Source organism: Zonotrichia albicollis, chromosome 3, assembly GCF_047830755.1.
Source record: "Zonotrichia albicollis isolate bZonAlb1 chromosome 3, bZonAlb1.hap1, whole genome shotgun sequence".
NCBI classification, from domain to species: domain Eukaryota; kingdom Metazoa; phylum Chordata; class Aves; order Passeriformes; family Passerellidae; genus Zonotrichia; species Zonotrichia albicollis.
In genome coordinates this window covers 72324028-72342718 of record NC_133821.1, presented here as the reverse complement: position 1 = coordinate 72342718, position 18691 = coordinate 72324028, and the positions used below count along the sequence as shown (strand labels likewise).

Below are 18691 nucleotides of genomic sequence, written 5' to 3'. Positions count from 1 at the left end.
CTAAAGGGAAGCTAAGTCTAAAGGAAAGGGTGTTGCTTTCAGAATTACCAGATGGTAGGACTGACACACTCCTCTTGTGAAGTGGGAAGATTAAATAAATATATCAAATAAATGTTACCTATGTAGGCTGCATAACCTGTTACTGCTTGTTATTTAAGAGCTACCAATTTCCAATGAGTTAGAAAGGCTGAGTTTCAGAAAATCTGAAGTCTTAGATTTCCTTAATTCTTTATATCTCCTAGCTCTACACATATAAGCCTGGGTTTTTTTTTCCTGTTCCAATCTCTGGAAAGTGTAATAGTTGCAAAATGTTAAGGTCTAATTTAAATCCATAAATACCTACCTGATTAACATGTGTGAATACAAGGTCTGGGATTCAAAATTACATATATAACATACATATTTACATACATACATACATACATATTTATCTTTAAACATCTCGTTAAAGAATTAGCCAAAATACATTCTGATACTTATAATTACTTCATAGATGGGTAAATAAAATATATTACCTCATAAGTCTGGTTAAGGTGTTTTGCATAAACATGCACATATTCATCCCATCCTACAATGAATAGGAAATTAAAAAATGTTACATGATCTTAATGTGAAGCAATTAAACACACAGACAAAGTAAAGAGGAGTAAGCATTCTTTATATTTACTTCAGCTGGGTTTTGTCTCTGGTTCACGTTGCCCAAATTCTAGCCCAACCCTCCTATGCACAAATAGAAAACCTAGTATAAATCAGGTTAAAAAACAAATCAGAACCCAACTGACTTATATAAATTTCAGTTAAAATTAAGCAACTGTTAAAGTAATTGCAATACTGAATTTCTATGTTGTGAAACTTTTGTGTTTCCTCTTAATTTCCTCTTCTCACTTCAAGTTGAAAACACATAAATCTGAGTTTTTAAATTCTGTACAAAGCCACAGTGTGCTACATACTTTTCACTGTCCCAAATCCATAAAGTTTTAGATAAGATACAATTTACCAATTTAATCTTTTATTGTTTGGGCCAAAAGCATTTCAGCTAAGAAAAAGGAAACTAAAAACACCAAACCACAAAACACCGAAACAAATTAAAAACCAAATCAGAAAGAGGATTCTTCTTATGTCTCACATCCTTTATGTTTTACACTTCCTTGCAATCAACAGTGAAAAAAATACAATCATTTACTTCTCATCTAGTACAAGAACTAAAGGGCTCCAAATAAAACACATTCAAAACAAATATTTATTCCTACAACGTGTAGTTAAAATGTGGAACACTTGACAGCACCCTCTACATGATTTCAAGAGCAACTACATAAACTCACAACAGGAACATCAACAAAAGGCTATTACATAGAAGGCAACACCTCTAGCTCTAGAAGTCTTAGTCACAAGATGCTGGAAGCTAAGAAAATATTTTGAGACAAAATCATTATCTATCTGCCCTCCCTGTTGTTATCCTCCTTCTTAGACATCTAGAGTTAAGCAGGAACTTGACAAGTAACTGGGCTAAATAATCTAGAACCACCATGTTCATATACATACTGAACTGAACAACACATATTATTTATCCCAGATAAAACGAAAACATTATGCTTGGACACTGCAGAAATAAAAAAAAGTAGGTAAAAATTTCAGCACATCTTTCAGATAATAAAGAAAACCAAAAACAAACAAACCAAATCAAATATCTCTTTACCAGAATTTACTAATTTCTAAAATACAGTTTTACAAAAGCTGGCAACTTAGAGAACCTGCCTAAATTAAAAGCCTCTGACTCAGGGAAAGAAAATATATGCAGTAAGTCCTCAGTACATCTTTGGAATAGAGCCTTGAAATAACAGTAGGCCAACTGCAGGTGATTTACTGTCCATTTAGTCGTGTATTCCCAAGAGCTACTCTGCCCAAAGCCAACCAGCATTATGATGTTTAGGTGCACATCTCTGGCAGATCTGAGTGCCATGACAATCGTTCTGCAAGAACCAGTGTATTTAGTTTTACTGCACTATAGGGCTGCTTGAAAACTTTAGCAGCTGATGATTTATAAAAAGGCTTTTACTTATCACTGTAGCCATCTCCTACACCCCCAAAGAACAGATGCAATATTTCCATTCCAAATTAAAGAACACTCAAACCCTTTGTGATAGCTGCCTTAGTAGCTAAGTTCAAATCCCACACAAACATCCAAGGTACCAGTTCTCAGCTAAAGACTTGCGCAATTCCCAAATTACAACTGTCAGGATGAAGTTGCACAAAAGCCCTTCAGAGAACACAATTTTTCACTTCATCACAGCAGAATCCTTGCATTCAAACTGGCCTTCTCAACTCATGACAAAATCCAAAATGGTAATTAAAGATTAATTCCAGAATAGACAAACTTGAAAAATGCATTTATGTCTGAGCAGACAAAAATAAAGTCTTCATTCTCTCAGGTGGTAGAGAGATTACTGCGTATCCCATGGAAAAAATGACAGCACAGAAAACACTCCTCAAAAAAAAAAAAAAAAAACAAACCAAGAAAAAAAAAAAAGCAATTGCTTGAGTCCCGGCAAATAAACCCTTCAAACCTTCCTGACAAGAAAAATAAGGCTACTATTCAGATAAAATTCTCTGACTAAGAGGTGCTCACTGCAGTCTAGTAGAATAATTATATTTGCACCTCTAATGCTGTCCTTGAAATAAGAAGATATCTAACTAGCAGAAAGGGAGGTAAAATGCAGTAAAATGCATTACATATGGAAGAAAAGGATTAATAGCTCGGTGTGGGCCTAGGAGAGGCAGGGAAGAAGAAAGTCACCTTCATAAAGTAGAAAACTGTAATGCTGACTCTTATTGCTGCAAGAGCTTTGAATCCATTTGCACTACAGACAGAACATAATTTACATATTATCTCCAATTGCTCCAAAGTCCTCCCTCCACAGCTTATGTTTGGGAACCTCTGTCCTAGGGCTTCTAGACAGGGACAAGGAAAGCAAAGTTATCTTTTGTGCTTCTTCTTCTGAGCTGTTGCTTTAAGAGCTATTCTTGCTTTTCAGCTAGGCAACTTTTCAAGTCTCACTCCAGAATGAGGTTCTTGCACTGGGAACAGCTTACAAAGCCTTATAAAGGCAGAAGGGAAAAAAATTATTTAAATTGCACTATTCATTTACCTTTTGTGATTTGGTGATGTAATGTTAGCACTCAGAAAAGAAAACAGGCAGGGGACCTAGGTTTGCTTCAGAGTTAGGAACAACTGAACACGGGAGAAGGTGGACAAAGAAAGGGGAAAGGAATGAAGTGGGAGAGGAGGACAAAGAGCCACTAGGGGGCACGAAAATCCTTCAGCATTCTTGGCCATTATTCTGCCGATTCTGCACCACAGGGAAAAGCAAACTGTACCTAAAATTATGAAAAATACAGTCCTCCCTCAACCAACCTGTTGGATAAAATTAAAGTGTTTTCTGCAATTACTAAAAGATATGGGCTAAAGCAGCCTTGGAAAAAATTGTAAAGGACAGCTCAGTTGTTTGAGTATGGTGCTAATAATGACAGGTTGTGGGTTCAATCCATTCACTTAAAAGTTGGACTCGATCATCCCTGTGGGTCCCTTCCAACTCAGAATATTCTGTGATACTGTGAAAGACATACCAGTTCAGGCATGAAGTCATTCACCTTTTTTTTTTTGATTTTGCCTTGAAGATGCCTATGGACAGAAAACTTAACCTGAAACCAGACAAACACTCTCATCTGCATGAAGTTAGAGAGAAGAGTTCTGTAAGACTGAAGAACAGCAAATGCTATTCCATATTCTAGTAAAGCTTTATTTAATAAAGACTATTAATCCCACCAAACAGATGCTTTAGGAGCTACTATAAAGAAACTCTCAGTAAAAGATAAATAGCTTGAAGTCTCCAATGGAAATAGAAAAGCAACTATGTTTAACTATTCTTGGAGCATTTCTGGTGACTCAGGCTTTAATTTCAATATTAGAATGAGATCTAGATTATGTGTAGAGAATTCTCAACAAAGTTATAACACGTATACATTTCATTCTGTCCAGTATATCACTTATCAAACCTAGTCCTTGCAAGAGCCCTCTCTGCCATTGCAGTGGCTCCAAGTAATTTGTATAAGCATATAGACAGAATACGAAATGCATGGAAGCAGAATCACTGAGATTTACTGAATGCAGATTTCTAAAGGAAAGCCTAGACTGCAAATAAGGAAAGAACTGACCTTGCTTGGCTTCACCTCCTTTTCTGTTGGTATAATGTTCAAAGAAGTTAAAAATTGCAGATCAAAAAAAAAATTCAATTTAGAAAAAAATCACATCTACATCTATATTTTTTAAATTGCCAGTTTTTATAAAATATACAGATGAAAACGTCCCCCAAATCCATTTATACTATAAAGCATGACATTTCTGTATTAAGAAAAGCATCTCTCTTATGGTGTTCCCAAAAGGAAACAAAGTGTCCTATACCCTTTGAAAACTGGACTGTCCTTTTTATTTTACAAGGCCAAAAATAAAAATAGTGGAGTTCACGATATTTAGTTTTATCAACAGAAAAAAAAATCATCACTAAAGACAAATATCAAATTAACCAGTTTTTGTGTTGATAGTCATACTGGAAGGGCCAATTAAATGTTTCATTTACATGGTTAAATCCTGAAGCTTGCAGGGGCCACAAAAAAGCAGCAGGATTGGCACTTAGCACAACTGCAAACCAGGTCTAAGAGCAGCACAGGAAGACCCTCTTCCGTGGCAGTTGGCAAAGTCCTATTAAACACATTGCCAAATCCACATAATAACCCACAGAAAGAACTGTAGCACACATGAAAGTTGTCCAATGGGTGGCATGAGCAAAAAATTGCCATCAAACCCCAAGCTCTGCAACTTCACAGACACACACAAGACTCACATGATTCAAGTCCAGCGCAAGAACTGCATCTGTTCTTCCATTTCATGCAGGTCCAAGCGCAGTTTTGATAAAATAGAAACCTTTCTATAATAGCAGCCATTCTACTTAAATTTCTTTTTTTAACTTTAGAATATGAGAAATTATTACTTTTATCTCTTTCTAAAGGTCAAACTACAGAAGCACATATTATCTGACGTGAAAATTCACCATATACTGCTGTGAGAAACTGAAATGACACTTTTAAAAGAAAAGGCTAAAATGAATATCTAGTGTAGGACTTTAGAGTTATGAATCATTTACAATAACATTTAAATCACAGCTTGAAGGAGCTGACAGCATTTTTTTTGACCATTAAAACTCCATTCTGTGACCTGTATGTAAAATTGCAGAGTGTAGTGCAACATTTCTGTCTAAAAAGAATCTCAAAAAATTAATTTTCTCCAAAACCTTAATGTATATTAATACTTGCCTGGGAATTGGATATTTCTTTGACAACATTCAAATCAGATCCTGAGCAAAAAGTATTTCCTGCACCATGGATTATAAGACCTTTGCCATCCTTCCAGTTTTCCAGTTCAGTTACCCTCTCCTGGAGTTCTACCATCATAGTGCCTGCCACAAGAGGGGAGAAACAAAATTTTTAACAGGAAATTATTATCACCATCATGTTTTTTGTTACATTTTCCACCAGCAAAACCAAGTTACAGTCAATAAGTGATGGGCTTAAAATCACAACAGAAAGTATCATCCTAAATCCTGCACACAATCACTGGCATACATTTGTTCTCCAAGGATACACTTCCCAAAATTCAAAAGGATATTCTGTATGAAGGATATTTGTGTTATACTCAAGAAAGCTCCAAAACAAAACCAAACAAAACCAACAAACAAAATCCTCTGCCTAATTTATTTCTGCTTGCAATTGCATACATCCAGGACAGATGAATTTATATGTATTGATCCAGATCTGTCCAACTAGTCATATTGAAGTTACTGACATTCTTCCCTGCCCAAACAATTGGGCAGAGAGCAGAAAAGAATCGTGTCCAGGGTGGACTCAAGGCACAACCAGTCAATGTTAACAAAGGTTCCCTTCTAAAAAGACTCTCTTTATAAAGCATATCATCATACAGTACTAGCTTTTTGTTTCTTGTTTAAACATCCAATTCATCATAAAATGTCATAAACATCATATTTGCTTAAGTACTCCTCCTGACATGGAACTCTACAAACTCCTGTTTCTAGAGCTCATCCTAGACAGCAGCGTCTTCCACAGCAATGGAATGTACCTGCATTAATTCAAAGCTCTTCCTCTCTGAATGCCTATGACTCAGTCCAGTTATATACTTAAGAGAAAACATGTACAGAAACTAATTTCAGAAAGCAGAGTACATACAGGCTGATGACACTCTCAGCTTTACCCTTCTTTGACAAGAATTTAGATGGACATGGCTACATTCTTCTGACAGACACGTGCTTTTGATTAATACTTCCAAGGACTCTCTCCTCTGCCAACAGTGCTGCTTTTTTAACCCTATGCATGCATGCACACGACTCATCCTCTTCTGAAATATCCCATTAGCAGCTAGTCCAGGGGACATTTATGTTTTCTTTCTTATGTTTTTTTTCCTTACAGCACATTATGAAGTAAGCTTCCCAGTCCCACATCAAGAGTGAGCACTCGGTCAAGTATTTATCCCTTAGGTTTGGTGTCAGACACTGCAATAATACACTTTGACAATGTTTCTGAGGTAGCCAATAATCAAGTGGACATTACATATTATATATATTACATATTATATACCAGAATAGGATAGAGTTGGGTTTTTGTGTACCCACTGTCAAGTCCCTACTATGATCCCCTAAAAAATCCCAGCAGTTTTGCCAGTTGCTTTCCCTTCTGTATTTATAATTTGGTCATGCTTTTTGTATATTGCACATTACATTTGTTTTCACTGAATTTCACCCTGTTGATCTTGAGCTCTTAGCAGCAGCTAATCAAGATCACTCTACTCCAAAAAATAATCTTGCAAGCTCTCCTAATATGTGGTCATGTGACCATTCCAGCAGTTCACTTTTTGCTTCATCATCCAAGCCAAGAATGAAAATACTGAGCAGAACTGGGCCTAGATGAGATTTTTGTGGGTCTTCACTTGAAATGCTTTTCCAGCCTGATGGCACACTCAACTTTTCTGCAAATCCTGCCATTCAAACAGGTGTGCATTAACCCTGTGGACTTAACTTCTTGCATATTTCCCTTCTTAAATCTTAACAGAAGAGTATTTGGGATGGCATCCAAGCATTGCTAGAGTCAAATACAGCAGAACCACTATTTGTGGTTCTTTTAATGGGCAAAGCAGTGAGGTATTGAAGTCTTTCCACAGAGTATTCCAAGAAAAAAATCAAGTTAACTGAAAAAATGCAGGATCCATATGAGCTTGTTACATGCAATAGCAGGGGATAAAAGACAGCGCCTGTCCTACCCTCCTGTGAGAGGCTCTTTTCCATTCCTGACAACACTGAACTATTATTTTACCAACAGGTATATTTCCTGATGTTTGACATAATGAAGAAGGCACAACACTAAAGCAAATCCTCATTCTGTCAATCTTAGTCTTTCAGTATGTGATACCACTAAGTTCATGCTTTTTACAGAATTAATAATAAATAGTTTGTTTGCATTTTAGCTATAATCTGAGCATAAATATTTTCGAGTAAATTCTAGAAAATAAAAACTATCATCACTATTTTCTAGTTCCTACAGGCCAGCTTTCTTCTCTTTTAAACTACATTCAAGTTTAGTTCAGTGAGAGGCTGGGTTGCTGAAATTGGCTCTACCAGGCTTAAATTGACATTATTAGCATTTGTTTCCAGAGAGACCATTTCGAACAGGTGGCTATTAGATTCCAATTAAGAAGAGAAAAAAGGCATAACAATCTCCATATCGCCCATTAGCAATTTGCCAACAATTTTGTTCTGGTTTTGATTTCAGGAGTTGCTCAAGCTTAGAATAAACATAATTCCTTTGAGATAAAAAACTGCTGTGTAAAGTAAATGCCTGGAAAATAGAATTTCCCTCAACAGTTTAATAATGTTTTGCAGCTTTCGAGAGGAAGTGTGCATGGATATATGAATTCACACCTGCCCCTATTCAGAAGCTCTGAGACACAGAATCAACAGAATTTGATGGGGAGGTAGCTGTATCTGCAGGCTCTGGCTGATGAAGTGAACCAGCTTCTGCTGAGGCAATTCAGGGGTAGCACACCCCATCCTGCCCCTTGAAGAGCATTATTTGATACATAACTGAAGGCAAAGGATTAAGTTCCTAGTAGTTTCTCAGCAACTGCATTTTACAAATAATAATATTAAAAATGAAATTAAGATCAGTATAAATTAGGATGCCATACCATTCACTGCAGCAGCAAAGGGATCAGCCTGATTTTGCTTCTACTCTCCCTCGCTTGAAAACAAAGGTCTCTAGCAGAGGTGTACAGCAGAAAGAAGCAGCATCTCTTGAACTGACAGTAAGATCTGCCTGAGCAATTTTTTGAGGCTATTGCCTAGCAAAATGGAGTACAGCTCTCTACACACTGCTTTAAAACAGAACTGCCTGATCCCATGGCTCATTTGTTATATGCTAATGAGGATCTGTAACAAAGACAGAGCTATTAATTTCCTCAGTGGTTTTTGTAGCTCTTTGCTACTAGAACATCTAATTGACATACACTAATAAGTTATTTTCACAGCAGTCATGTAAGGAGAGAAGAGATTATTTTACGGACAACTAACTGAGCCAGACAGAAAATGTCTGCTAATTTTGGGTGCTCATCTCCAGATGTGTGATATGATTTCAGCACATTAACATTACACAGAACACTGTATAGGCAAAGAACAGCTATCTGTTGCCTAAATGGCAGCTGCATCTGCTCAGCATGGCTACCAATCACTTCTGAGCCCCTCCGGGCAAGCACACAGAAAACAGAGAGCATATTTGCCAGTTTCTATGAAAGTTTGGGTTAAGCAATTTTACTTTTATTACTCCTGATCTTCAAAGAGCAGAAAAACCCAGTCTGCTCTCTCCTTTTGCTGTTACAGCTCACTTTGCATGCCCCTTTCAACTTCCACAACACATAAGCTAAAAGCACTCAGTCTACAGGGTGTACTCTGCACAGTTTTGTTTTGAGTCAAAAACAGAAACCAATCTGTAGAAAAAGGAGAAACAACCATGTAATTATGATTGTATAACAGCATGTATGCTGACAGGGAGGCGTGCATAAGGACAATCCCTATGCTAACATCTTTTAGCTACAATTTCTTAAGTTAGGTAATGATTTTATACATGAGTTTTGTAAGCAAAACAAAAGAGAATGCAGAAACATCTGGGTGCATTACCACCAATTCTGCTGCTCTCCTAGGTTCCTTACAGCTAACAAACACTAGTGGAAAGAACAGACTGGCATTCTGCATCTAAAGGGCATACTTTGCTAGTATGTTGCAAAATGTTTGCTCACAGCAAAGGAACAGTGAGAACTGGGCAGGAAGACAGAACAGCAACAAAGAAATTAGCAAGATGACACAAATGCATCCACATCAAAATATTAACAGATAAAATAATTCTTACAGTAAAGGCTTATGCACAGCTCCAGCTCAAGCAGGTTCACACCCTGGACCTGTGCCACTCATATCTGAAGAGAGTGACATAAATTGAAATAATCTAGATAATTAAGAAGAGACAGCAAATATACTCAACTTGGAGAACAAAACCCTCTCATAATACAAGATTAATAAAATAGGGCACTTGGTTTTGACAGCTAAGCATTCCCCAGTGTAAAAGCATATTAAATAGATCACTGACCTGCAACAGCTGAGAATACCCAGCTCATCTGATCTTTAATTAACCAGTCACTGATATTTAAGACATAAGGCAAATGAAGAACAAATGGAAGCCAGTTTGGGTAAGTGGAAAAGACCAAACTACAGAAGTTTAATGTACAGGGAAGGCTTTAGCTAAAGAACCAAGCAATAAACACAGTCTTTCTCTATCACCTACAAAAGGGAGGTGGCATTGTCTCCTGCCCACAGAAATGCCTTCCATATTTCCAGAGCAGTGATGACAAAATGAGAGGAGGTGCAAGAAAGAGCTCAGGGGCAGAATTGTGCTAACACTTAAACAACATGGGGAGAAGCACCTTCTGCAAGACAGTCCTTGTGTCATTGAGAATTTCTTAGATTCTTATGACATGTATAGCAAAGTTACTACAAAACACTGGACACATTTGCTGCACATCAGAATAAACACATTTACTCTTCTAAGGCGTGGTAAAGCAGAGTGTTTATCTTTCTTTAGGCAAAATGTCAAAATAGGTAACTGAACAAGAGAAAGACCAAAGCCAACCAGCAATCCCCTCAACTAATTAATACCTGTGAAAGCATTCATTAACTTGGGGTTATTCAAAGTAAGTATTGCAATGCCATTGTCTTCTTTCACAAGGTTGACAGATCCACCAGAAAACTGCTGAAGTTTCTTCTTTATCAATTCTTCCTCATAGCCATGAGCACCATTATACAGTGACAACCTTCTTTGCTGTAGTATCCTTTTCATTGTAATCTGAAGAAAGTTCTTCCACAGAGCAAGGGCCATTTCTGGAAATACAGGGAGTGAGGGGGAAAAAAAATTAGGAAACTTCTTTTGAAATCCACTTCAGTCCTCTGAGAAAGAGGGAAGTATGACAGCAGCAGCTAATATACAGGTGATACAATCATAACAGTTGGCAGAAATCACTGCAAACTATATTAGCAAAATTCTTCATTTGAATCTACCATCACAAGTAAACAGAAGTTGTTTTATGGAGTGATTTTAGTAGTTAAGCCAGGTATTAGCACCTTTTAAAATATTTCCTTTTAAAATTTACCAAAAAAGTTATTGTGTGCAGAAAGCAAAAGAGGCTCAAAAACTACAGAAAAATCTACATATTCCACTAGATCAATTTACTCTGTATTACTCTTCCAAACCCTCTCTCACCCTTCCCTCAAAGAAAGTTTCAAACACACCTATAATGGAGGAAAAATCCTATCAAATCCCACAACTTTCAAGATCTGGATGTCCTGCTTTTCTGTAAGCAACTATTAGAGCAAGACCTGCCCCAGAGAAATACCGGAGGAACTTAAAAATTAAGAACTGAAGATCATTCTAATATTGAAGTCTGCTCCCTGTCACCTAATTCCATTAACACAATTGTCACACCTTATCTTAAAACTAATTAGCCTGCCTAGCCTTTGATTGCTATGTGCTTTTCCCAGTCATCCCAGTAGCACTTTGAGTTAATCTCATTTGGGCACAGAGTCTGTGCAGTGCTCCAAAGGATGAGAAGTGTGCAGCAATATTATGCATTGAGTGCCATACTTGCCTTTTATACAGGTAATAATACTTGTAAAGTATCTCTGTGTACCAGTGTACCCATGGCCTATTCCTCTGCTATTTCCACTCTACAGGGTACAACTGTAGATCAGGAAATAACAAGAAAGTAATTATCACTTGATCTGCATCTCTGCCTTAATTTATTTACTCTGGAAATGGGTGTACTGGAGAAAGCAGTTTACGAGTGACTTGAAAGAAACTGGGTAAAGCCTGAACTGAAAACAGCTGATCTGGAAATAAAGTCATCTTAGACACCAATCAGAATGGGAATCAAAAGAATCCCCACAGGACATGGCAAAAATATGCTTGTTATTTTGCAATTTGATAGAGTAGTCCTACCTTCGCCCCAACCTACTTTTTAATGGGCTTGGCCACTCAGAAGACATGGTAGATGCTCATTTTTTGATAACTGGGAAAAGATCTTCTTTTTTCCAGAATTGTATTTGGCAGAAACAAGATACTTTCAAAATTAGCAAGCAGCTGTTGGTAAGTTTTTCTCAGGTGAACTCAGAACACAAACACATTCACTGAGACAGAATTTGGTGACAGCTACATTGTATGCTCCGTTCAGGGTATCTTACAGACTCAACATTTTTGAAAACCTTTATTATTTACACATGATCAAGGAAATGCACATTAAAAACCACAGACAATTAGCTCCTAATGAAACAAGTGAACAGCCCTGTCAGGTGAACACTTGTCACTGGCTGTACCATTCTACACTAAACTTGCAAATGCTTCTCTTGGTGCAGGTATAGTCCTCATTCAAAGGGAGGAGGAGTTTGCAGAGCAATCCCACTATGGGATGTGAAGGTACATGCAGCAATACCAGGCAACTGTGAAGAGCCATCTAGTCCAGTAGATTCATACCTGTCCTGCCAAACTGCAGCCAGCAATACCACAGGATCTCACAAACTCAACACAAAGAAACTAGTAAGGCCTACACAAATCTATGCATTATAAAATCATCTGCACAAGAAAACTTAAAGGGATGATTTTTTAATAGCTGTTGGCAAACAAGGCTTTAATCTGTCACAATGAACCTTTCCAAAATGTAAACTAATAAAACTAATTACAAAATTTAATTAAGTTTAAAATCAAATTGAATGCAAGATTCATTACTTCATAAAAAAACATGCCCTGACTGCTGCTGCACCCAAACACTCTGCATCTATGCACATTCTAATAGTCAGCAACACTTCTGCTACCACCCTTCAGAGCTTTTAAAATTTTATTTAAAGAGTGAAAATGGGTTTCTAAAGCTCATTTCTCCTAATTGGTTCTTTTTATATTCAGTCTCTCAAGAGAGAGACAGCCTTCCCCTTTTCTCTAAAATCTCAGTAGTCATTCCTCCGCATATTAAAGCAATAAAACTTTCCATCCAGCCGCTAGCTTTTGCTCGGGAGAGAACAAACATGAAATACATGGACAGTGCAGCCAATCCTTGTAAAGTGTACCTTGAACAACCAATTCCCAATTTTTAATGAATACAAGGTGTCCCCAGCTCTCATACTAAAACAGACTAGATCGAATTCTCTAGGAAGCCCCAATGACTGGCTTGAAAGCAAAAAGGAGAGGGGGAAAAAGGCTGCTCTGCTAACTTAACCACTTACTGACATGAACTATTTTATGGCTTTTATATACTACTGAATTTCTCCTGACAAGAAATATACTGAGCAAAACAAACTTAAGATATGGAAATTTTATTCCAATGAAAAAAGAGTCTGTCATATTCAACTGCGTGGTTATATGCATTAACAGCTCTTTAATATTATCACTATGGTAATAAAGAACAGCAGCAAGTGCAAGATTAGAAAACAAATTGGATACCACTGCCTGCTGATCATGACTCATGATTAATGACTCATGTAAGGTATAATCTTTGAATTATTTTCTTTACAATCATCTCCTACAGTACCGGTCAGTGACCAATGTAATTTTTTAATAAAAATGAGATTATTTTAATAGTTCAGTCTGACTGAGCTAACCACTCAAGAAAAGTATGATAGGAAGAGCTAGAGCTCTCTCAGTCTAAAGGGATTTCTGCTGATATCTGACAAACAACACCCAGAATTTCAATCAGTACAGAGCGCTCACAGTCCACTGCATGACTGAGATTGATTATTTCTGTATTTTGCATGAAAGCAGCAAAAGAAAGATGTTGCAGAAACACTTACAATGTTGTAGGACCAGCAAAGAGATATTATTAACACTAACATTTTCAGATTTTCAGTTTAGCATAATCACATCTATTTATACATACTTACAGAAATGGAGTCTTAGTCTAATTTTAAAAAGGCAACACGCTATACCCATTAGCCTCTGTAGCAAAGGTAATTTATTCACAGTTCCTACAATGAAAAACAGCCTAACCTGACAGTATAGGAATAACAGTGGTCAATTAGTATCTTTCTTATATTTTAAGTGCTACAGCTTTATATATCACTGGTGACAACTAAGAGAGAAGCCAACAGTATGGCCATCAATAGTTGTTCATTCCACAGCTATTGTACCTCTTACACAAACCAACAGTTTAAATCCCATTTGACACTCAAGTGATATTCTAACACCCTTGCCTGTGGGGCACCAGACTGTGGGTTAATATAAACACATCCAGTGCCAGCACTTCAGTACAAAGGACCAACACACATTATGCAAGAGCAGCACATGTATCTACAAGAGTTGCACATGTATCTACATGCAGGCACTCACAATCTATGTATTTTTGTGCATGCAGATTATCAGAGGCCTTCTGACAGCCTCTGGCAACTGTCTGGGTAAAATTCAGACCTTACAATGTTAATAAAACATCGTAATACTGGGGATAACACCCACATCAGTACTCTCTGAGTAGATTCTTTGGGATATTTGTAAGTCTTGAACAAGGGTATTTGCCCAGCCATTACAACTACTCTGTTGCAACCCAAATGTCTCCTAACACACGATGTACCAAACAGCAACCTCCAGCAATGCTGCCAGTTGCAATTATCACTGAACATTAAGACACCTGGCCAAAGTAAGAGGTAAAGGCTGTATGTTGCAAGTTTCTAGAAGAAAGGGCAGAAGAGCTAACACAAACCAGAGAACTGAATCTTAGGAGCTTTATGCTCAAACAAGAAACACTGCATTACACAGCAAGCTAAATCAGCAAATTAAAATATTTGAGCAAGGAAAATTCCAGTTCAAAAATGGTGCCTGAATTATTGACACAAGTCAGTGAAAAAGAAAATGGGGAAAAAAAGATGCAGGGATGTGTTTTCAATACATCAGAGAAACAAGCATGCCCTTTCATCTGGGGCAGGATGTGACAGGTGTGATGAGCAGATATAGACCCTGGAAAAAAAAAACCCATCAACTGAATTTCTGGGTTTGGATGAAGGTATACTGAGATTAGGCATAACAGAAATAAAGGGATTCAACAGACAAAATCCACAAAATAAATCTCAGGGAGGAGAAAATATTCAAATGGCATTAAAAACACAATTAGGCACTTTTGTGAGACTACCAAAGGCATCAAGGGCACTTGGTCAAGAAGAAAACCTGACTTGACGAAGACCTTTGGCAGTTGCAATTTCAGCAACAAGCGCAGAAATGCAAAGGGAAGAAAGGTTAGAAGATGTGAATTGAGGATAATGATAAGATGACTCACAATTCAACCCTGTGGGTGGCTTACCAGTCATTTAAAAGGCATTCACCTGTACTAGAGAGCAGTCACCATGACTGGCAGATGCTTCAACAGGTTCCTGCAGTGGCCAATTAATGGAAAGCAAGTGGTGGCCCAGTACCCAGGGCTGGCACAACTGACCCTACAGCTTGAAAGCAGATGAAAAGGCAGAGTGATGGAGAAACAAAGCATGAAAATAGCCCATTTGCAGGGAAAAAAAAGCAGATTGAAAATGAGTGAAAATAACAACTGTCTGTAACCCTAGGAAGTAGGCTGGTGGGTGATTATACGGAATTAAAGAAAATAAATTATGGTGTTGGACAAAGAGAAGAGATTCAAACACAAAAAGAGGCCAGCTTGGTCTCACAGTGACAAGGAGTCAGTAGACCCTGCCCTCAGACACAAGAAAGGTGTAGTAGGGAGGACTCACACACAGGATTCCTCTGTTGCCAGTTGCTTGTCACCACCCCTCACCTGAAGGTTACAGAGCCCTCCACATACCTCACCCACTTATCCACCTCTCTGCTTTCCTTCCACGATGTGTGGGTTAAGTTAACTTAAACACCTTGTCCAACAGGTTCTCCCACTCTAATAATTACCAGATGAAGCAAACTGAGGGCAGTCACTTCTCCAGCTGGCTTCCTCACTGCTGAAAGCAATCAGTGAGCAGATCATAAGTATGCTAAAGGATCAGCAGCAGAAAACCTACTGACAAAACATAATTTGCAAATACAGAAACTAAACAAAGCTGGGGAGCTGAGGAGATTCTGCCTCCCCAACTAGGGAACAGATCCCTCATGCCTTTCTCAAAATGGCATGGCTCTCAAACTTGCTGAGCCCTGTTCAAAATTTTAGTACATTGTCTCTGGTACCTGCACTGTAGACACATTAGATGGGATCAACAATCTCTCCAGTTCATCAAGTTACTTGAAAAGCCTTATGACTCCTCTAAAAACAGGCTTTAAAAGTAGCTGGTATATTCACGGACAATTTTGTATCCTCTGTATTACTGTTGAGAGAACAAAAGATTTGGGCCTGCTACTTTCTAGATGTCAGCATTACAAACAAAGTTTATTCATCCAGAACCTGAGAAAACAAGAAATGAGACCATGTCTAAATTAACTAACTGAAAGAGCATCAAATAATATACAAGGAAAATAAAAATTAACTGGAGGAAAAAAAACCTTTTAACCCTGTAATTAAAAAGAACACCTTGTCTGTAGATTCAGTTTTAAGCTGCCTGACCATTTACACCTCATTTCTGTTTTTCTCTCTCTTTTTTTCTTGTTATTTCATCGTTTCTGAGCAGCTCAATTCTGGGCATAGTAAGCTATGGCTTTCCAAACTATGTGTTCTTCGTTTAGTTTTTTAATGACCCCTGTAGGCTAGAGTTTAGATGTGAATTGTCCTTCCATATCTAAACAATTACATTCTCTCTTAATTACATCTTAATTATTTTGAAGAATAGTAAACAAATCACAAAGATACATACTGAGAAACAATGGTATTTAAGGATGCAAAACAGCCAACAAAGAAAGCCTTTCCATAAATACCGATGACACTACCTAAAAACATTTGACTTTGGTCCCATGGTGAGTGAAAGATTTTGAATTTCATCACAGAGAGCAAGAATCTGTTATCTTCTGCAAAAAGCACTCGGGCCCTTTATTTTTTAATGCTTTGATCCAAAGAGGTTCTCTTCACATGTGTCATCAAAGGAGCTTTTTTAACAACGACAGAAAAGTCTTTTAAGTTCACTGCCCACTAGGTGTGTTTTAGACACCTTTAAGAAGGGCAGACACACAACTTCACATGAACAGAAACAACCACAACCAACTCATCATTGGCTTTTCAGTCACCAAATCCTGAACTATAAAAGCATGAATCCAATTCTTGCCGTAACTGCAAATACTGATGCTTTCCCAATGGTTGCCTTGAAAAGTGTAGCTTTTATAGTCAAGAAGTATTCTGAATTCCACTTAATTCACTGTTCTTTACTATTCTCACCTTACCACCACCACCCATACATGCTCCTGCCAACTCCAAAACAACCATATACCGAGGTGCGAGCCGGCCACGCAGCCACGATTCTCCTGTCCCCCGTCACAGCAGCGGTGACCAGCAGCACCACACCGGGGCCGCCTGTCCCCGGCTTCCTTGGCTCCACACACTGAATCCCGGGAAGCAATGGCAACCTCCCTGCACCCTGGGAAGAGGTCAAGATTCAAGAGACCGAGGGGTGGAAGCTACTTCCCCAGCGGACATTTCTTGCTGCTAACCTGCGATGCCAAAATCCCGGGATTTTGGGATCGCAGTCTGCCTAGGGAAGCTTTTCTGACACTTTTTTTTAAACAAAATGACTTTATGTTAAATCAACCGCCAAGGCAGGGCTCAGTGCCGAGCAGGGCCGAAGTGGGCGGTGACCGGCTGTTCCCAAAGCGGGACCCGAGGTGTCAGGGCTGAGCAGAAACACCGCCGGCCTCTCCTGCACCAAAGGAGCCACCTCGCCTCAGCCGCGGGCGCCCCGAGGCCTCGCGGGGACCGGGACGCCCCGCGCCTGCCTCGCCCCGGCAGCGCCGCCTCGGCGGCCCCGTTCCCCCTTTTCCCCCCGAGGGCCGCGAGCGGCCGGGGCAGTGGAGCCCTGTGGCCGGCACTGACCTGGGCCCGGCTCTGACCGGCGCCGGCGGAGCAGAGGAGGCGGGCGGTGCTGCGGGGAAAGGGCCCCGCCGGGAACCGCGGCCGCGGCCTCCGGGCCGGCCCCGCCGCCGCCTGCCCGCGCCCCGGGCCCGGCGGTGTCGGCGCAGCCCCGCGCCGAGCAAAGTGCATCAAAAGCCGACTGAGCCCATGGGAGCTGAGGGCTGACTTAAGGCCGGCAGGAGAGGGCTTCACACCGCGTCCATAGAGGCGTGACCCGTAACAGCGAGAACTCTGCCTGAATTTAAGCAATTTTGAAGCAGACGATACTTTGTCAGCTCCAAGGTTGCTAGATAGTACATAAGCAGGTCGTCATTATTGTTGTTTTCTGCACCGATCGCCTCCATCTCTGAAAACCAAGCCCCGTGTTCCTATCCCAGTCAGGGGAATTGGAGATCCTCGTTTCTCCGCTGGCTCAGGACGAGCTCTCGCCTGGGGATAGGAATCGCTGCCGGGAGCATCCAGCCTGGGGCGGCGGGGCCCCCGCCTGCTGTGCCTGGGGTGCGCAGCAGGCAGCTGAGATGTCAGCTCCCTGTCCACGTCGCCACAAGGAAAGACCTGGGCTCCCCATTTTCACATCCATCTATTTTACCTGTCAGCCTAAGTGGGAGCTCTTTCCAGCTGTCCTGCTCCTGGCCCTGTGCCTCTCCGGCTCCAGGTGCAGCTCACCTGTACCCAGCTCTGGCAGCTGGGCCAAAGTGCTGAGCATGCCGCAAGCTACCCTGGCATCAAACTGGAATTGTGTAAACTTGAGGCTTGCATAAAATGGCACTGTCACACACAGCCCTGCCCTCGGTTTTGCCAGCAGCCAGATTAAGGGAAATAAATGGTTTCAATGAAGATCGCTTAGTGCTTTGCAAATTCAAAACATTGTGCAAATATGAGCCAGTCTTTCTGTGTCCTTGTTGAGACATATACTAAGACAACTCAGTTGTAAGTATTTGTAGCATGGCTGAAGTATGTAACTGGAAATATATCTTCTCCATCTTTATTAAAGCTGTTTTTCAACCCAGCTGT

At 39.6% G+C, this 18691-nt stretch overlaps 1 protein-coding gene across 4 annotated transcripts in view; it reads right to left on the bottom strand.

Annotated features, from left to right (window-relative positions):
• The window catches only part of ECHDC1 (ethylmalonyl-CoA decarboxylase 1), a 44748-nt gene extending 26336 nt beyond the window's left edge, over positions 1–18412 (bottom strand). The window contains exons 1-4 of one of the 4 annotated variants that reach the window (XM_014267544.3): positions 18267–18412; positions 10320–10541; positions 5368–5510; positions 516–568 (exon numbers count right to left, since the gene is read on the bottom strand). In XM_014267544.3, coding sequence (XP_014123019.1) covers positions 516–568; positions 5368–5510; positions 10320–10539 — 416 coding nt within the window. In that variant the 5' untranslated portion in view covers positions 10540–10541; positions 18267–18412. Of the gene's footprint in view, positions 1–515; positions 569–5367; positions 5511–8305; positions 8446–10319; positions 10542–17638; positions 17829–18266 lie in introns of those variants that run through there. The other 3 variants (XM_005487735.4, XM_074537847.1, XM_026793877.2) reach the window with 3 other exon arrangements.
• Positions 18413–18691: the final 279 nt, after the last annotated feature.